This window comes from Salvia miltiorrhiza, chromosome 5 (assembly GCF_028751815.1).
Source record: "Salvia miltiorrhiza cultivar Shanhuang (shh) chromosome 5, IMPLAD_Smil_shh, whole genome shotgun sequence".
Classification (NCBI taxonomy): Eukaryota; Viridiplantae; Streptophyta; class Magnoliopsida; order Lamiales; family Lamiaceae; genus Salvia; species Salvia miltiorrhiza.
The window spans coordinates 23510028-23530648 of NC_080391.1; the positions used below are offsets into that span (position 1 = coordinate 23510028).

General features: G+C 35.5%; 3 protein-coding genes across 6 annotated transcripts; 2 read left to right on the top strand and 1 right to left on the bottom strand.

Moving 5' to 3' along the window:
- Positions 1-8083: 8083 nt before the first annotated feature.
- LOC130986802 (small ubiquitin-related modifier 2-like) lies at positions 8084-9916 on the top strand. The gene is made up of 3 exons (XM_057910346.1): positions 8084-8214; positions 9255-9404; positions 9683-9916. Exons 1-3 carry the CDS (start codon positions 8182-8184, stop codon positions 9761-9763), a joined length of 264 nt encoding a protein of 87 aa, XP_057766329.1. The 5' UTR covers positions 8084-8181; the 3' UTR covers positions 9764-9916.
- A 3398-nt stretch (positions 9917-13314) lies between these two features.
- Positions 13315-15040, top strand: LOC130986786 (uncharacterized). Its single transcript, XM_057910318.1, has 3 exons — positions 13315-13428; positions 13749-14107; positions 14180-15040. The coding sequence occupies exons 1-3, from the start codon at positions 13404-13406 to the stop codon at positions 14753-14755; spliced, it is 960 nt and encodes a 319-aa protein (XP_057766301.1). The 5' UTR covers positions 13315-13403; the 3' UTR covers positions 14756-15040.
- A 1514-nt stretch (positions 15041-16554) lies between these two features.
- On the bottom strand, positions 16555-19567 carry LOC130986779 (uncharacterized). Of its 4 annotated transcripts, XM_057910304.1 has the most exons (6): positions 19236-19567; positions 18981-19071; positions 18143-18672; positions 17826-18051; positions 17266-17727; positions 16557-17089 (listed from the first exon to the last, which is right to left on the bottom strand). In XM_057910304.1, exons 2-5 carry the CDS (start codon positions 18982-18984, stop codon positions 17267-17269), a joined length of 1221 nt encoding a protein of 406 aa, XP_057766287.1. In that variant the 5' UTR covers positions 18985-19071; positions 19236-19567; the 3' UTR covers positions 16557-17089; position 17266. The 4 variants fall into 4 exon arrangements, 3 of the variants coding, with proteins under 3 accessions (XP_057766287.1, XP_057766286.1, XP_057766288.1); XR_009089396.1 differs by lacking the exons at positions 18981-19071; positions 19236-19567 and having other exon boundaries at positions 16555-17089; positions 17266-17336; positions 17495-17727; positions 18143-18947; XM_057910303.1 differs by lacking the exons at positions 18981-19071; positions 19236-19567 and having other exon boundaries at positions 16559-17089; positions 18143-18947.
- Between the last annotated feature and the right edge of the window lie 1054 nt (positions 19568-20621).

Here is a 20621-nt window from a genome sequence, read left to right on the forward strand (position 1 = left end):
CGTCTTCTTTCTTTATGGTAGCCTTATAGAATGGTGAAAGGTCATTAGATTGAGTATGAAGTTTGGATCCAGATTCTGTCTTGCAAGGAGATGTTGATAGATTCATGTTGAGTTTCTATCTATCTCTTTTAGAAAAAGATGAAGATGATTCTAGCCAATCAAAGGATTTTATTGCTTCCATTTCATACACTCGTAGTAATTAATACTTTTGCACTCACTCCGTCCCACTCTAATAGACTTGTTTTTATTTTTGAGACGTTCCACTAGAATAAACTCGTTTTTCATTTTAAGTAAAAAATATGTACTTAATTGGTCTTGATTTATTGGGGGGGGGGGATGGTCAGGTTGGAGTTCCTCGATAATTTCGACTCCTTTCTTTGTCGGCTGGCGTCGCGAATTGGGCAATGGTTAGTCCGGAGTTCATGGTTGTGGCGTCCCTCTTCTGTTACTGTTCTTGCTTTATTTGTTGTTCCTGACTTTTGTATTGACGAGCACTCTTTTTCATTTGCATGGGTTTTTCCCTTTGGATTTTCACTGGAAAGGTTTTAATGAGGCTCGACCCTTAGTTGACTCATTCGCTGTGCTTTTAAGAGTTTTTAGGTTCCTTTTTTTCGTTTCTCTTTAATATATAGCCGCATTTCATCAATTGGTGTGAATCCCACCACTTTTTTTTTAAAGTAATTTTTTCTTAATTTTCGTGTCAAAAAAATGAGACTATTAAAATGGGATGGAGGGAGTATTTCTTAACTCAAAAGATAGGAGCAGGGCCACTGTTTTCTCTCTCTCTCGATTCATTCAATCGAAATTTTAGTTGCCACTTATGAGTATATCTCATATGAATAAATATTTGAGAATATATTTTAGCTTAATTGAAAATATCCAATATTAGGTAAATGAATGAATTAATTGATGTGCTGATTATAATTTATGACCTGAATTTTAGTGCTTACTTGATCCGAACTTTAATTCTTTTTTAAAAATATATATCCTAGTCACATCCTCAAAATATATATATATATATATATATATATATATATATATATATCCTAGTCACAAATCAAATAAATGCTAAAGCTCATTTATAAATCACAACTATTTTTTTTTTTTATCAAACAAATTGATTTAATCCAAGAAAAAACGTGTAGTATGATATATGTAGGCTTGGTGTCGGACGGCCAATGTCGGAAGAAATTTAAATAGTAGCATCTGCACCTCTTTTCCTCTCCAAATAAATAAATTTCTAGCATCTGTTGTTTATTTTTATCGAAACAAGTTTAGATCTAAAAACCTTATTTTCATAAATTTGGGAGAATATAAAATTTTGCTGGAAATATGTTGAGTGGGCGGAACAACCCATTTCTTATGGAAAACCTCTCAAAACTAAATAAAAAGAAATTAAAAGAAAAGGTGGAAACAGCTGGCAAAACAGGCTTTCTTTGGATCACAAACCAACATTTTTTGGATTTTTTGTGACGTGTGTATATCGTATTCGTAGGCAAACAAGTCTTAGGATGTCATTTACAGTAAAATATGATGAATAGAATCACGAATCTTGTCTTGGGCTTTCCTTTCATACAGATCTTCCGTATATCCTATGACCAGATGGGAATTGGGAAAAAAAATTCTCACCTTCATTACTATACTATATATGGAAAATTTCATCCAAAACTTTATGCCTTCATTTTCTTATATCATCAAATCATCATTCATACAATTACAAGCTTGCCTTCACCTTGACTAGTCAATTACACTCTACTCTTCAATGAATTTTATCATCAGATTGGAAACATATAAATTGTGATCGATTTTGATCACACCAGAAATATGAAAAATATTGTCTTCAAAATACCACTTCTCTTCAAAAGGATTTATATAAATACCACTTCTCTTCAAAATGATTTCTTCCTCCGTCATATTTATAATGACTCATTATTTTCGAGACGATTATTAAAAATAAGAGTAATTAAAGGATAAGTGGTGGCGATCACAACCTTTTATGATCAATGGGAGAAAAGAAAAAAAAATCATTATTAATGGAGCAGGACGTCGCGTGCCGCTGTTACTTAGTGACTCACTGTTTGATTTCCAAATCTGACATTAGTTTTCTTAGGGTTTGCAAAAGAAAATAACTTAAACTATTAATAATATTAATAAAACATATACTCCTTCCGTCCACCAATTCATGTCTTACTTTTCTTTTTGGTCCGTCCACAAATTTATGTTCTACCAATTTTTAGTAACTATTTATACATTTTTTTAATTGGTGGGTTCTAATAAACAATAGAAATTTTCTCCACTCAATAAACAATACACTTTGTGGGTTTCTTTCTCCACTCAACTAATAAACAATACACTTTTTATTAAAACCCGTGTTTCATCCCCTAGGTCATGAATTAGTGGACGGATGGAGTATTTATAATTATAACGAATTTTGGAACTTGAAGCAAAGAAATGGAACAGTCACTGAGTATGATCGAGCATTTAACCAATTGTCGAGGTATGTCCCACATGTGGTGGACACTGGAGAAAAACGCATAGAGAGATAAAAAACGGACTACACCATGAAATCTCGATTTTCCTAACAAGCCAGAGAGGTCTCACTTATGCATAGACACTTAGCAGAGCTCTCATTATTGGGTCACTACTACCAAAAGAGAAAGGAAAAGTACCAACTAAACTTATGCGATCCTGAGAGTTATTGTCAATTGATTGGCATCACTCAACGCCTTTCATTTTATCTCTTCAGATTATGAATAACCGATTTAAAGGGTAAATTGCCGAGTTTATCAAGCTCAGTCAAGTTTTTCCATTATTTTTCTATTTATTTTTCTCTTGAAAAATTAGGGTGTCACATAATGGTACAGAGCTAGCGATTCTCGTTGGAGTTGAGCATACAACTGACAGAGAATTGAGGAAGGATGGGTGGTGGACTAGAGAGAGAGAGAGAGAGAGAGAGAGAGAGAGAGGTGCCTTATTTATTTTTAGATTTTTTCCTTAGGGTTTCCCTTGTTTTGACTTTTAACATGGGCTTAAGCTGTGTTTGAGCCTTAATTTGCTTAATCTCAATCTGTTGGACTCTACTTTCCCAGAATGAGCCAATTTTATTATTCTAAATTGAACTCTGTTTATTATTGTTGGGCTTATTTAAATTGAGCGGGCCTATTGCATTAATTTCCCTGGGCTCTAATTATTTATGTAATTGGGCCTGTAAGTGTTTTCACTAGTTGTATTAATTTTCTTATAAGATTAAATTCTTAATAAATTTATTGTATATTTTACAAGTTTTAAATTTATTAATATTAATTATTTTTTTCTACAATTCGAACAAAGTGTATCAATAGTTAGCAATTCCCCTCTTACTTAGCAGTAAGAATAGCACCTCGAGACCTATTAAAGAATAAATTTCTTCTAGGTCCCAGTAACCAAGGACATTAGATCTTCAAGCAAAGCAAGCACTGAATCTCCACTTGCGAGGTGGGCTTTATTTTACAAAAATGTATCTTGAGTTATATAAGCTATGATATTTCATGAAAGTTACTTGTTTATTCAATATAAATATTTTATATGCTTTGTGTATTGTCTAATACTCGTATAAGAATTGATATTTTAGTGGCTCAATGGGTTGATCGCCCTCGTGCACTAATAAACAAGTGTTATAAGGGTGCTTGTCTGGATGTGTACCGAAGCACAATTAAGATTATTGATCTGACCGGGTGGGTGCGTCCCGAGATCAATAAATAGGGAAAAGAAAGCGATCTGACGATGACTAGAGGTCCGGGATCATAAGCAGTGAGTAACAATCGAACGTTACATGGCGGACCACCTAATGAAAAAAAAATTATCATGATTAGAAGTGGATTTCTATTTTTAAAACCTTATGAGTTATGCTTGTGATATGGGATAAACTGAATTGATCATTTCATAAAACATTTTAAAAACTCATGCCCACCGTGTACATTAATCCACAACCCAAAATATTTTCAAATATTTTCAGGTTGATCGGTTGATGTAGACAGGACTGAGCTGAGGCTAGGGTTCTATGATGATCAGAGTCACGAAACTAAACTGATGCGATCCTGAGAGTTTGAATATTGTCATTTGATTGGCATCACTCAATGCCTTTCATTTTATCCCTTCAGATTATGAATAATCGATTTAAAGGGTAAATTGCCAAGTTTATTAAGCTCAGTCAAGTTTTTCCATTATTTTTCTATTTATTTTTCTTTTGGGAAACCGAGGTGTCACATAATGCTCTTAAGAAACTAGTGTTTTAAGTGTGTTTGGTAATAAAGTGAATAAGTGATTAAATGTTCCATTCCTTATATTTATTCCATATAAGGAAATTGATTAACTTAGTTGGGACGATTCAAAAAAATATTGATCAAGTTAGTTGAGACAACGAGAGTAAGAAATATAATAATTAAGTTATCATTAGAATGCATAAAACATCTCTTATCACATTTTTACTATCAACAATGTTTATAATATTAAGATACGAATAATATTCTATGGTCCTACAAATTTAATTTACATTTATTAAGAGAAATTAGTAATTAAAGATATAGAATAATAGAAATATTGGTAATATATAAGACTATCCAATTATACAAAACTATCTACTAAGAGCATCTTCAATGGGAGGTGCTTAAGGGGGTGCTTAAATGGTGGTCTCCACCTAAGCACCTCCCATCTCCAATGCAAATGTGCTTATGCAGGTGCTTAAATCCTCATTTCCACAAAATCCTCAATTCTATACTTCTATTTTAAAATTTCAAATTTTCATTAAAAATAAAATTCAACATTACAATAAAAATAAAACTTACATAATTTAAATAACTAAAAAAATTACGAAAAATTAAAAATCCTAAACTATATGATTCCTTGATGCTTGAGCACTTCATGGATCAAGTGGTTGTGCCATGCCAATTGAGCATCCGTCATGTTCGAAGTATTCATGTTGAGGATCTTGAGAGCTCCTCCCTTTTCACCTCGACTTCCATTTTTTTGGCTTCGACAATGCTACCGGTTTGGATGGCATATATGTTCCTTCATGCTGTCAGCGACCTTCTCAAGCGCTTCAGAGTACGACGACTGTGTCGAAGACTCTTCCCCTTGCCTTTGTCTCGCTTCGCTGCTTTTTGGCCTTTGGGCCTCATCGTGATACTCGGCTCCGAGGAAGTTGTTGTTGCCTTCTCATCAGAGCCCTTCGACTTCTTCGCGGAGTGGACATCCGCGGCTTGCGACGAGAACCTCTGATGATCGCGCAGGACTTTCCAAGCTTTGATATGGTTGAATCTCCTCCCGTAATTCGCCTCGTGCATCGTTTGCGCCGTTTCGATGATTTGATTGTCGCTCATCCCACTAGCCCAATTCTCCTTGCATTTGCTGAAGTGAAACTCTCAAACTATGCGCTCAATCAAATTTTTTAAGTTATGATATGTTGAAAATACGACTTGTGATGGTAATTTATGCGCTCGTGATATAACCATTTATGCACTCGTGATATTATGATATGTTGAAAAAAATTAAGTTATGGTATTGTTTGTTTATGCACTCCGTGTTTATTCGTATTTGTGGGCGTTCTCTTTGATTGAAAAGGGTGGAATACATATATTTTTCACTTTTTCCATTCTTTTCACGTTCTCTTTGTTGGATTTTTCCTCGGGCAGGAGAGAACATTTTTCCGGGCAGCCCATCCTCCTCCCACCTTTTCATTTCAATTCGTGATACTAATATTATCACAAGTTATAAGTGTGATAATATTTTTTTATATTGTATATATTCTTATGATCTTTCAAGTTTACCATCAAATTAAATTCATATAGTTTAACTCATCTCACCATATTTCTCCCTCTCTCTCTCTCTCTCTCTCTCTCTCTCTCTCTCTCGATAATATTTCTATACTATATTTTTCACCAAAGTGAACATGAGAGATAAAAATAATCAGGACCACTAAAATATAATAAAATTTTCCCACTTTTTATTTTCCCTTATTTTGTCATGATCAATACAACCAAGAAGAACACATCCTCGGTATTTTATGTTTGTGGTTGATATGCTAACTGTATTTTTATTATTCGTATATTAAAATAATTTATGCTATTAATATGTTACTAAGAGTGAGATATGATTAAACTTTTCGATATATGATGAAGTAAATCTGAATGAGTTTTAAGCGAATAAAAAGAATATGTAACCTTTTAGTCCCTCCGTCCCGTATATATACACTTGTTTTTCTTTTTTGAATGTCTCATTTATATAAGCTTATTTTCATAAAAAGTATTTTTTTTTACTTATTTATTATTATATCTTTATTTTAATTCTTTGATTACTTTAACTTTAATTCATCATTAAATAATAAATGTTTATTATGAAATTTATTTACATATTTTTATTTTCAATATTTTTATTAATACTTGTAGAAATTCTAATAAACCTATATTTACGGGACGAAGGAGTATTATTGTCTAATTCACTTTCTTCGTTTAACTTATCTAGAGGTGTAAAGTTGTAAACAGTGATAAAAGTTTTATTTCATTGAAGAAATACATCAAATACAAAAACAAAATGTTAGTTAAAATAAGTACGCATTTCATTGAAAAAATAGTGATAAAAGAACAAAAGCAGTGTAAACAGTTGATGAAAAGAGAATCCAATAAATTTTTACTAAAAATAGTTGTAAATAAATTTGCTAACAAGTAATTTGATTTTACGGTCAATACCACTTTAAACCTTAAAGTATTTGTGCACTATTAATTATATCATGAATTATTGAAAATATATTTTTTTAAAACTTAAACTATTAATTTTGTATCAATTTGTATCATTCGTTCAAATTTTTGACTCCGAAAATTTGATGTGATTCCCTGAATGCCACGAAGATTTTTTAGATTTTTTTTAACTTACATTGTTCAAAACAACGTCATTATGTCTTATTAATTAAAAATTTAAAAGGTGAAAAATGTATGAAGGGTAGAAGTGATTCAAATTAAATTAATAGTTCAAAGCTTTAAAAAATATTAATTTTTAATAATTTAAAATATAATTAATAGTGCAAAAATAATTTAGAATTTAAAGTGATACTATTTGACTTTCATTTTAATATTTATATTTCTCAAACGATTTTTTTGATCCTCTCTGAGTCTCTGACTCGCTGGCTAGCAACGTAACACTTAATGCATTTTCTGTATAGCGCAATAAATTCATATTACTAAAAACTTCCAAATCACACTTGACAATTTGACATGCAATCCAAAATAGAATACAATACCAGTACACCTACTCATAATCATGAATCATCATCGATGATTTACAATTTGATATTAATGTTCAATCACACGCATTTTCTAACTTGAATATCTAGTATTCCCTCTCTCATATCTACATATGAGATGAAACAGAATTTAAAAAAATATTAATAGATATATAATGTGTTGAGTAAACATTATTGATCGTATTTGAATTAATTGTGGGATCAGTGGCGGATCCAGGGGGGCTGAAGCCCCCTCCCAATTTTTGAGTTTTTTAATTAAAAATTTATATATATATATATATATATATATTATTTTATATATCTATATATGTGTCTTTATATGCTTTCAATCTACTTAATGTTGAATTAATTGGATTGTGAATAATTATCTACTATTATATTAAGTTATAGTTAAAAAATGTATGAAAATTAAGTGTATGGAATGCTAAAAAAAAAATTGTTTCAGGGGCTCCTGACCCCGAACTCCCGTGTAAATATTTTAACACGTCGTAGTTCAACAAATTCAACCCCCCCTAATGTTAATTTCTCGATCTGCCCTTGTGTAGGATTATGTACAAATGAGTGTGGTTAAAAAGAGAAAATGAGACTATATCCTAAAATAAAAATAATACTAATATTTTATTATACAAGGGACGAAAAATAAAAAATATGAATTTTTTTTATGGGACGAAGTTTATGATGGGACTGAGGGAGTACTACAAATAGGTTGAGTTTCTTCCTCCCTCACTCACTCACTCAATCTCTTTCTCTCTCTCTCGTCTCGGCCGCACGCAGCAGCAGCGGTTGCCTCCGTCCAACACTTACTAGTGGGTTTCCTTTTCCGTTTCTCTCTCTTCCCTCGCAAAAATATTTCTCGCTTTCTGGCATCAACTAACAAATTCATTATTCAAATACACAGCTACAAAAAAATGGACAAAATTTCGGTTGGCGTCAAGTCTCAGGTTCTCTCCTCTCTCTCTCTCTCTCTCTCTCTCTCTCTCTCTCTCTCTCTCTCTCTCTCTACATATATATTAACATGTGCGTGTGTGTTTATTTTTTTCAGTTATTCTTGTTGGCTATTAGGAGATTGGGAGTTGTATGTGTACTGATTTTTTTTTAGATCTTAAATGAGTTGGCCAATTTATTGATTTTAATCTTATATTTAATTGATTTTCATTATTGTGCAAGTATGAGTGACAGTCGTAACTTATTTATCTAAGTAATTAGTGGTATATGTTAAGTGCTTATAATCTAAGAAATTTTACTAATAAATTTTTAAACACTTTCAGTGGTGCAAAAAGTTCCTTCTTTTTTGTGTTTTTCTTCATCACTTCACAATTACTAATTCTTTCTAAAGATGGACAAATCAGAACAAGGAAACGAAACTCCTCTTCTTTATTTTCCTTTTAAAATGACAAAAGTACAGCAAATTAGGATGGAAAAAGGGAATGAGATTCAGTGTACCACATTTTATGTCTCACCTTGTGTCCCACTTTCAATTCTATTTAATTTCTTATATATATTTTCTTCAATTTCAATTTTATATGTTTTAGTTTAATTTTGTGATTATTATTTATTAACTAGGGTTTATTCCATCAATTTAGGGTATATAATTATTTTTTATCATTTAATTTCACTTTTATTAGCTAATAATAGGTTGATAAATTCAAAGTGATGGTATATACTTTTTAAAAAATTAATTTTTTGAAATAAAAATTAAATATAATTCATAGTATTATAATAAATTTTATTTTTATAAAAAATATTTTTAAAATAATAGATATAAGCATGGGACACTGAATCTCATCCCTGGAAAAAGAGAGTATGATTTGAGTGTTTACTTAATTTCTAGATATTGATTAATTAATCAGTCATGCTAATGCTTTTTATTTCATAATTATGATATGTCTGATTTATATAACAAAGTGAAATAGGAAATTTTGTGTGCATTTATGTAAATTATTTAGAATTTAATAGTAATCATTGTTGTGTGATTTTGTAGGACGGAGACACGATTTTTTTTAAGGTTGCGCCCGAGAAGAAAATACAAGAATTGCTTAAATGTTATTGTGCAGAAAAGAATTTTAAATATAAGGAGTACTCCTTTCTTCACAATGGAACTCGAATCCAACCTACAAAAACTTTCCTTGAGGTAACATCACATTATCTAATTTTTTTCAAGGACGTGATTTAAATGACAATATTACTTCAAAATGAAAAATTTGTAGATTGATGATAGCTATTTGTTGTGTTTAACTTAAAATAATGAACTTAATCGCTAAACACACTTAATTGGGTACGAATTATGCGACAACATCCAAATATTAATTGAACATTTCTCTATAATTAATGCTATAATCTATGTTATTTCATTATAGCTGATTTGAATTAATATATAGTAACTTGGTGTTTTTGCATTTAAATTGGTAGGTTGGCATAGAAGATGGAGACCAGATAGATGTAATGGGGCATCAAGACGGAGGTGGCAACCCAAGGGCTTTTACTACCTAATTTTGGTGTAAAATTACTACATTTATGTAGTAGAGCTCTATTAAAAACCGTGGCTTTCTAATTTTCTTACATTTGTAACGGAAGTTTGCAATTTCTTGTGCTGAATTTTCGACATTTAATTATTTTAAGGTATTTATACTTTCGTACTTCAAACATTATTACTCCCTTCGGCACGAGAATTAAGGAGAATTAAAAGTGTAAATGTGTTAAAAGTGGTAGGGTCCACACTTTTTTAAAGGGTTAAATTTTGTCATTTATGAAAATAGACCATTTATAGTGGGACGGTCCAAAATGGAAAACATGTCACTTTTAGTGGGACATAGGGAGTATTATTTTTCTTATGATCTGTCGAATGCCTTTGATATTTATTTGGGTGACGTCGGGTTCGTGGTCTCGATTCCCTCTTGGATCAGCTGGTGTTTGTATATGATTGTTGGTCGCTGCTTTGTGCTATGAATCCACATTCTTTTTCGCACTGGGGCTGGGAATGTGGAGTCATGTTTTGTGGTTTTGTCAGGTCCTTTCGCCGTTGCGGGGACGTCTCGCGCGGCGTCTTTGTGTGTTTTGGCGTGGAAGGCTTCAGGATTATTTTGGGGCGATGGTTAGTTCCGGAGTCTCACTAATAATCTCATTCCTTTCATGCTCAGTTTTTGAGATGATATGGGATGGGTGATGGCTGGTCCGAAACTCATTCCCTGTCGTCTTTTGTTAGTTTGGTTTCTCTTGGACTTTCTTGTGGTCTTGTATCTAGACGAGTGCTCATTTTGCTCTTTAAGATTTTTCCTTTTGAATTTTTCCTTAAAGTGGTTTTTAACGAGGCTCCGCCCTTAGACTGCTTTATGTGATTTGAAAGTTTGCTATTTTATGGTATCAGAAAAAGAAAATTTGAACTAAAAATTATGCAAGCTTAAATAATGATAAATTAAATTAAGAGTGAATTTTTAAAATGGCCACTTTCATATTGTAAAGATAAAAAATGTCCACTAAGATAAAAAACTTAAAAAATGTCCACTGTTACCAAAATACCCTTCACATTAAAAATTTAAAAAATGTCCACTTTACATCACCCCTTTAAAAAATCCCGCAATTCACAACCCGTGTGAATTCACAACCAAAATTTTTTGGTTGTGAATTTACACTAGTTGTGAATTGAGAATTCACAACCAGTCGAATTCACAACCAGAATTTTTTGTTTGTGAATTCACAACTAGTCGAATTCACAGCCAAAATTTAATTCACAATCAGTCGAATTCACAACCAAAATTTAATTCACAACTAGAATTTTTTGGTTGTGAATTCACACCTAACGAATTCACAACCAAAATTTAATTCACAACCATATTTATGTTGGTTGTGAATTCACAATCAATCGAATTCACAACCTGAATTTAATTCACAACTAGAATTTATTTTGGTTGTGAATTCAAGTAGTTGTGAATTTGAGTTTTTAAAGTTTGAATTCACAATTAAAACTGTAATTTATTTTGATTGTGAATTCGAGTTTTAGTTGTGAATTAATAGATCTGGTTGTGAATTCAAGAATATTAAGTTGTGAATTCATAGACGTGGTCGTGAATTCAAAAACATTAAGCTTCTGTGAATTCATAAATTTGGTTGTGAATTTAAGAACATTAAAAAAATAATTATACGGCTCAATCAACAATCAAAATACAACAAAATATTATTCGAATCAATTCAATCTACAATTAAAATACAACAATTCCTTTGAATCAACAATCTCAACATTCAATCTCGGAATCAACAATCTCAACAGATCTCAACAACACCGCATCCGTTCTGTACCGTGAAAGAGGAGGAGGAGGAGAAGAAGAAGCCGAAGGAGCGCCGCCCCTACCTGACGTCGGAGATGGCGGAGGCGACGAGACCGGGGCAGAGACGACGAGGCCTGGGCGGCGGCGCTTCGCGGCGGGGGGTGAAGCAGAAGATGGCAGAGGCGACAAGGTCGGGGGCGGCGGCGCTTCGCGGCAGGGGGCGAAGCAGGAGATGGTGGAAGCGACGAGGCCGAGGCGGCGACGCTTCGAATTTCAAGCCCCAAGCCGCCTGGAACCCTAGATCTACCACGCCTGGAAGTCTAGAACCCTAGATCTGCAACATCCCCCCACAACCACTGCCGGATTTGAACTAGCAACCTAAGGATTAAGGCGGCGGCGGAGATGAAGGCGGTGGAGATAGACGGCGGCGGCGATGGAGATGAAGATAGTCTGGAACCCTAGATCTACCACTCCACGCCGCAGGCGATGAGACAGGGGCGGCGGTGGACGACGTAGAGGAGGTCGGCGGCGTGCGGGCCTCACGGAGGAGGAAGGTGGTGGCACGGACGGCGGTGGAGGAGGAGGTGAGGAGCTCCGGGCACATGGGGAAGATGCGGCGGAGGTCGGCGACGGTGATGCGTGGAGAAAGAGAGAGAAGAGAATGAGAGAAGAGAAAGATGTGTGGAGGGAGAGAGAAGAGAATGAGAGAGAGAAAGAGAGAGTACATGTATTTAAGAGAGGGTATTTCTGTCTTTTCAACTACAAAGTGGATAGTTTTTATCATTTTTATCTTAGTGGACATTTTTTATCTTTACAATATGAAAGTAGCCAGTTTTATATATTTGCTCTTAAATTAACTTAAAAGTTTTACAAAAGGAAGAATTAAATTTAGAAGTAAATTTCAAAATGAATTTATAATATCAACAAGATTAGATTATAGATTCAAAAAGTTATGAAAATAAATTTATATAGAAAAATATAAGAATTATGGAAAATACTTATTATTTGAACTATATAAATTAAATTAGTTAAAATAATGAAAATTAAAATATATGGAAGTTGTGAAAACTTATAGCTTATTATAGATAATTATAATAATCATAAAAAATTTCAAAATTTTGGTGCAATATTTTGGAAGAATAAATCTCGATAAAAGATTTCAATCACTCGATTATAGAATTCTAAAAAGTTTGGGTAATACCGAAAGAAGATTGTCCTTAAATATTTTAAGTAACTATGAGAGAAAACTCTTTATGTGACTATATCAAATACTAATAAGCTGCAAAACCAAATTAATTGTCGTAAGAAAAAATTCTGTAATTGTAGAATTTCAAAAGTTCACAACCAAAATATAGTTATCCAATTAACTATAGTTATATCTCTTTTTTAGTTACAAATCTATAACATGCTTCTACAGTTCTACGTATATAAATCAAGGTCTAATATACTTATTTGAACCATTAGAGATAGATAATTGAAATTATCACCTATGGGCGTGTTTGAATTGGAGGTATGGTTAAGGCTATTTTATTAAACCCAAGGAAAAAATAAAGGCTGGTGGTCTTGTTGTGTTTCACTGAACATGGGTTTGATATCTATTCCAAAAAGTTTGATAACATTTTTATGTATTTGATAGCTCCTCATACGAAGCGTCCCTAACATGTAAAATGACAAATATAGCCCCTATGATAATTAAATATTCCAAGTGTATCCCTGCATATCTCCCGCCTAATCGTGTGAATTTGGGGGGAAAAATTAATGGCGCTTTATATAATCCATTCTCACACAACGATATCCATTTCCACCGTTCGTCTGCCGGAAGTTTCTGGGGAAAATTGCAGGAGACTAACGAGTTCCAATCGACTTCGATGAAAATGAGTTCGGCACAGCAAGGTTCGATCTTCATTCTTGTGCTCTATTTGCTAGGGTTTGTCTCGTAGCTTGTATACATTCCAAAATCGATTCATTTCATATCCATACTCTTTGGCCGTTGATTATGATAGTATGAGATGATTTCTCTGAATTACATATTGTTGGATTTCCTATTTATGCTGTTTGGTCTATTTAAATTGTGAGGGCCGATTGTTGTTTTTGGGAGCTTATTGGTGGCTAATCTGCAGTTATATTCTTTTAGCTCCCTTATCTGAATCATGTTTATGTATTTGATATTTTCGACGTTGTTGATTATTTTCCTTGTGTTCCGGTTGTGTTAGAATCAGGGAGCAATGATGTGTGCCATGCCCGCGTCAACAAAACCGACAAGACACGTCGGAGTTGGACCATCAAAGAGGAGGAGACCCTCATTCACGAGCTGAAGGAGTTGGTTGCTCAAGGATGGAAGTCCGACAATGGATTCCGAGCAGGCTATTTAAATAAGCTTGAATTGGCGATGAAGAACGTATTCCCGGGCACGGACTTGAAAGGTATGCCACACATTAACTCAAAGATTTGTGCTTGGAAGAAAAACTACTACAGCCTCTGTTTGATATTTCGCGTTACTGGAGTTGGATTCAATGTGCACGGGGACCACATGATAGATTGTACCACTGAACAATGGGAGCAAATCGTAAAGGTATGTGTTTGTGCTTTCAATTTGTTGTGTTCTCTGTAGAATTGTATCTCATCTTACTATTGATATTTGTAGAAAGATTCAAATGCCCGAAACATGAGGAAGAAGTCGTGGCCAATGCTTGATGCTTGGAAAGAAGTCTTCGGCAAAGACCGTGCGACATGCGACAATGCCGAGGACCTGCTTGATGCTGTTACCGACATGTATCAGCATCGGAAAATGCCACAGAACACACCTGAACCCGATGGTGATTACCACGTTAATCTCGACGACGTGTTTGAGGGCGAGGCTGTGGAGGAGAGCACTGCTCAAAGTACTAAGCTTGAAGCGACTACAAGCGGCAACAAGAAAAAGCGTAAGCAAAGTGATGAGTCGGGGAATGTCTTCGCTTATTTGGGTGAGATCAGTCGAAACACTGGTCAGAGGCTGGATACTCTGTCAAGCCGTGTCGGTTATGAATTTGATGTCAGTAAGGCGAGGAAAGAAGTATTTGAGCAGGTCAGCCTCCTTCCGGATCTCAGTCTTGAACAAATATTCGACGTGACTGAGCTCCTTGCTTATAAGGTGGAGCGACTGGATATCTTCCTTGGCCTGCCGGCAGAGGCTCGCTTTGCATACACGATGCGGCTCTTGCAGGGGAAGAGCAAATGAAATTGAAAAAATGGCTCATGGTTTTTGGCCATTCTATTTTGTATGGAAAAATTGATGGCGGTTGCTTCTTCTGCTCTATGAAGTATATGATGCATATGTCTGCCATATCAAGTATATGATGCATATAATATGGTAGTAGTTTGTAGATTTTGGTCATGTGCCGAGGACTCTTTATGTAGTTTTCCTGTTTTATGTGGCAGCGATTGTGGATATTATGTTTATGAAATCAGCTGCTCTTATCAATATTGTGGATATTATGTTTATGAAATCAGCTGCTCTTATCAATATTATGTTTATGAAGTCTTTTGCTCTTGTGTATATTGTGTTGTTTTCCCTTGGACACGAAAGCAATGAAAACCCAATCTTGCTAATTTCATAAGGAAATTCCAGCCTAATTACAAACCACTTGGGTAATCTACTGTACATAGCATAAGTGCCACAAAAGAAATATAGATAACAAACATTTGGACAAAAGAAACATAGCACGTCATTTTCGCTCATTCACCAAATCATAGAAGATATCATCGACGCTATGTAGACAAAACAAGAGGTGATCGGTAGATCTATTGAAATGGGCTGCACGAGGCACATGAGCTCGCGCCGGTCTTTGGTGGAGGCGACTGAAAACCTGCTCGAGCACCGAACGGTGGCCAAGCGACGTAGCGGTGACCACGCAGTGGGGGAGCCTTCTTGCAAACAGAGTGTGCGTCGCCACCAAACAAGCAACGGGAGACATGTGAAGTGACCTCGTCGTCCGAAGAGAGATTTTCAGTTGAGTCGCTAATAACGATTACTTCCCGTGGCGTTGGCTCGTGCTTGATGTGCTCTAGGCCAAAGACGGCACACATTTTGTAGTACTCGGGCTCTCCTTTGTAGTAGTAAGCCTGTGCCCATATATTTTCCTTGTATACAAAAAGATAGAGTCTTCATTACTACACAAGCTAAATGCATTTCGAAAATTGGTAAATGATATATACGACGTAAGTTGAAGACAAATGAAAAACATATATTATAGTAACTTGCGGTTTACACCAACCAGAAAGACCCTTTCCCACACATCGTCGGCAGCCGTTATTATGTTCGTCTCACGGCACCAATTTGTCTCCGGCATCTTCATGAGGTTTCGGAATGTGTTATACCAATCCTCGAGGACTTTGAGCCGAGCGTCGATGTCAAACAGCCGAAGATCGGTCCCAAATTTGGTATTGATATCTGAAAGGACCATCAAACGTGCATGCGGTGATTTGAAGCCCGTGCCCTTTGCAAAAAAACACACAAGTGTAAAAAAAAATAGTGGATATGATAGGATAAATGGTTAAAAGCAAAGGATTGTTACCAAGGATGCTGGTTTTCTTCTCGATGACTAAGATGCTTCGGAGCAGCATAGAGTCTTTCTCTTTGGTCCATGTTTCATCATAAAAGAAAAAATCTTGCTCTTGGATATCATTGAAGTTCACCATCTCTCCACAAACTTGGTGCATCTGTAAGAATATAGTATCTGCTATTTATAGATGAAGTCATTAAGCTTTGCAACCTCACAGCAGGAGATCTAAAGCATTAATGGCTCTTATTAGGTGGTGGTTGGTCCATCAAATAGAAATTAATTAGACTCATTCAGTCTGTGGATATTTGGTGATTTGCATACGTAATTTTGTAGAGTCCCAAAGTGTCAATTTGCAGTTTGAACCGCCAAAAATGGTGTATCATTTATATTGATTTGCCTCATTAATTACACGATTTCTTTGCAGGGAAATCGTCATTTTCTGTCGACTTGTAACATAAATAATTAAGCACTCAGCAGGAGATCCACAAAGGCATGATACATAGAGGTCTTAACTTAGAAATACCCAACAAGAAGTTCATACAATCATCATCAAAAGAGGTTCAACTTTTACATAGACATGCTAAAAGAGTTTCAGAGGACCTTCCCAGCAAGCAAACCAAGCAAAAAAATACAGAAGGACCCAACAACAATAAGTGAATAGTAAGCCTCGATGACAGGTTTAGTAGGCACAGATGCACTCTCGTGCAATCCTCTGTTATCTGGTTCCATGTGCCGACTCCAAGAGGATGTCGCAGATTGCTCACTCTGGGTGTTTTGATTAGATGAGGTCCACTGATGCATGTTCGAACAAGTATCTCCAGGCGTACGCAACTGGAATTCGTCAAACCAAATAAAAGAGGTTGGCCCGTGATTGGTAAAAGTTGGGCACTTGTAGAAATAACGACCTGCGTTCCTGGCTTTGTTTCCAGCACGTAGTAATACCATTCTTCCCCGCCCACAGCTACAATCAGGCGCGGGATACAACGCGTCGCTATACGGCTCGTACCCAACTGTAAACAAATAGGGAAATTGAGCCATTAGTTGCACATTTGATGAAATAGATAAGCCATATATACAAACAAAATAAACAAAGATAGCATGCTGCATTACATATATCAATATATCGCAACAACTCTTGAAAAATAATGGATGGGCATGACAAAAACAGAAATCAGAATAGGCAAACCTCACTGTTGTAGGAGGTATTGCTGCCACATACTCTGCGCAATTGTGTCCCTATGCGCCGTCCATTCAACACTAGGTTCAACGGCATCAATATGGTCACCATGGTCAGTCTCAATAAACTCATTCTCATTTGGCAAGTTGTCAAATGCTTGCTCAATAGGATCTACAGTCATTTGTGATCTAATGAAGTTATTAATTATGAAGCAAGCCATTATGAGCCTAATCTGCACCTTAATGGGATAATAAGTGGTGCTGCGTAAAATCCCCCACCTCATCTTCATTATCCCAAAAGCTCGTTCTATCACATTACGTGCCCGTGTATGCCGGAGATTGAATAATTCTTCTCTATTTTGGGGCCTTGCAGCATTCGGCCCCCACTCCTTTAGGTGGTACCTAACACCTTTATATGGTGCTAGAAAACCTTCAGAATTGGCGTAGCCATTATCGCACAAGTAATAGGAACCTACAATCAGCATCAAATATTATTGAACATATATATTTATGTATATGCAACTGGCAGATTATAAACTAATGGCATGTTTTTAATAAACTAATATATACCCCGTGGGACTTTCAAACCATTAACACGGTTAACGGCATCGCGTAGAACCCTAGAATCGGCTGCAGAACCCTCCCATCCGGGTAAAACATATGCAAACTTCATGTGATGGTCACACACGGCAAGGGTATTAGTTGAGATCTGGCCCTTGCGCGTTCTATACCGCGGCTTATCAGCATTTGATACCATCACATTGATATATGTTCCGTCTAATGCACCCAAACAACCCTATAATGACATATAACAAAGAAGAAACGCAGGACTTAGTTACCAACCCGAAAGGAGCAGGGCATTTCATTTATTTAAAATAGCAATATACCTTGAACCACCTCCATCTCATGTCGGTTGAATCATCAGCAACAGGAGTTGGTTTTACCAATAGAATGACACCCAATCGTAGAATAGCCTTTAGTACAACATGTATGTAATGCGAAACAGTTTGTCCAGATCGCCAAAAGTCAAATTTAACGACCCTATTCTTTTTATGATGGGCAAGAACAGACAAGAACATCGCCAACTGTTCATCCACAGTCACAAACTTGCTATCATTAAGCCCCCCTATAACCCTCAACAATTGAGACAACCGACCGAATGTATTCCGGTCCATTCGTAAGTTTAAAATGCAGTCCATATCACTAAACTCGATCATCCTATTCAGGTGCTTAGTTTGGTCAGGAATTCTATGGATAATACCATAGGGTTCTACCAAGGTTCTATGTTTACGCTTTCGTTTTTTTGATTTCTCAAAATAATCAATGACAACAGCCAGCTGTATTTCCTGCTCAAATAAAATTTCTTCCACTGCCATGTACACACATGCATTCCTCTTCCTCAAGGTCTGTAAAGCATCTATTCCATAAATGACACAAAGATTATTTCGCACCAAATCAGTCTTACACAAATAATCACAAATGACACATTCAGATAGCAGCATACATTACCAGCAGACTCCACGACAGATTACAACACGATTTACGCAGCCATAATATTCCCAGCAATTCATATACAACACCAAGAACAAGCAACGAATGGAGCATAAATATCAATTTACAAGGAAGATAACAATGAACCCAGTAGATATTTTGAGAAAATATGTGCTCAATTCGTATATCAATAGCTCCAAAAAAAAAAAAGGCGAGGAGCATTCAAATTCTTACCCATTTCGCTTAAGCCCTAGCTAGTAGGGATTTCCACACAATCCGCGAGCAATTGCAGTGCAATTCAACAAACCCGGCGACACCTGCGAGGCTGCGACATGTGCAAATAACAACCCATCAAATGTTGAATTGATCCACAAAGCAAATCTGGGTAAATCTAAGGAATGGTCATGTACACACAATTCTGGGGAAATTATTCGCTTATTTCCATAATACAGAAAGCAGAACACAGCCGGGCACCAACACGTCAATTACCTTGATGATAAAATCTCTCTGAACTGAGATAAGAGTTCGTCGTTTGTAGTGTCTTCAGTTCGCCCAAAACTCTGCGCGGTGAATGAAACTTTTGAATGGAATCGATGGATTTTTTAATGGGCAATTTAGGAAGAATTAAAAATAGATTGGGTTACTGTAGAAACAAAGCCTCCTTAACTAGTGGGTGCCGCCTCTTCCAGATGCTTGGTGTAATAGTACTTTTTGGGCAGGGCCCAACATAAATGACGGGCTTCCCATGTTACAATAATACAATCCAAACGCCCAGTTAATAATAAAACACTCCTTTTAACTGTTGTTAACCTCCAATTCAAACACGCCCTATCTAAACACTACAACCTCGTAAAAGATAGTGTTAGCATGCGCACTGATACTAATATCATCGAATTTATCAATATAATAAAGAACAATCCATCAAAAATGGATATCTAGTTTGATGATAAAGTACCTATTGCTGAGGGTAGAGATGTCAATGTAGCTCGAAATATGTGGATTGACCCGATTAATCCGTCAATCTGAGAGAGTTAAGGTTGAAATTTTTTAACCCGATAAAAATTACAATCCGACTAGCTTGTAACCGAATAATCCGACACCCGATAGGGTCGGCCCGACTAACCCGATGGGCTAGCCCGAAACCCCGAATACATAATATAATATATTTAGATATAAAAATTAAAATATGACAAAATATTATAAAGTCTCATCATTTCACTTTTCTGTATTTTTTAGATGCTTTGATTCTATGAGTTCAAACTATTGTTGGATATTATATTGTTTTTTCTTTAACAAATGTGAACATTTTATTGTTACCAACTTATTTTATATGTTATATAATCTTGATTTTTTTTTCTTCAATAACTTATATTTTTGCATTTCATGCTTGCTATATAATTTATATCTTTGATTTTTATGTATATTTTATACATCATACATTATATCATTAAGAATAATAAAATAAAAATGATTATTTTATTTTTACGCCTTTAACCCAATTAGCCCGATGGGCTAGCTCATAACCCGAATGTTTAGGGTTAGGGTTGAAAATTTACAACCCGACAAAATTCTCAACCCGATTAGCCCGCACTCGATTAGCCCGAAACCCGATAAAGCTGGCCCGAAATTCGGTGGGCTGGCCCGATTGACATCCCTAGCTGAGGAGGCTTTGCCTTTCACAGGAAAAACAATCTATTACCTGAAGTTAAGATACAAATAGTCTAATAGAACTATTTAAGATTACGATTGAGGGATACTCTGCAGACCTTGCATGTAGGGGTGTCTATTCAGGGCGGGTCGGGTACCCTACCCGAAAATTGCGGGTACCCGACCCCGACATTTCAATGAAAGTCCCACCCGATACCCGTCCCGTCT

Coding starts and splice junctions, on each gene's coding strand:
- LOC130986779 (XM_057910303.1), bottom strand. CDS start 18,757: ATGCTGCTATCTGAATGTGTCATTTGTGATTATTTGTGTAAGACTGAT. Junction 18,052..18,142: donor TGAGATGGAGGTGGTTCAAG/GTATATTGCTAT, acceptor ATGTCATTATAG/GGTTGTTTGGGTGCATTAGA. Junction 17,728..17,825: donor TGGTTTGAAAGTCCCACGGG/GTATATATTAGT, acceptor TGCTGATTGTAG/GTTCCTATTACTTGTGCGAT.
- LOC130986786 (XM_057910318.1), top strand. CDS start 13,404: ATGAAAATGAGTTCGGCACAGCAAG. Junction 13,429..13,748: donor AATGAGTTCGGCACAGCAAG/GTTCGATCTTCA, acceptor CGGTTGTGTTAG/AATCAGGGAGCAATGATGTG. Junction 14,108..14,179: donor AATGGGAGCAAATCGTAAAG/GTATGTGTTTGT, acceptor TGATATTTGTAG/AAAGATTCAAATGCCCGAAA.
- LOC130986802 (XM_057910346.1), top strand. CDS start 8,182: ATGGACAAAATTTCGGTTGGCGTCAAGTCTCAG. Junction 8,215..9,254: donor CGGTTGGCGTCAAGTCTCAG/GTTCTCTCCTCT, acceptor GTGATTTTGTAG/GACGGAGACACGATTTTTTT. Junction 9,405..9,682: donor CTACAAAAACTTTCCTTGAG/GTAACATCACAT, acceptor TTAAATTGGTAG/GTTGGCATAGAAGATGGAGA.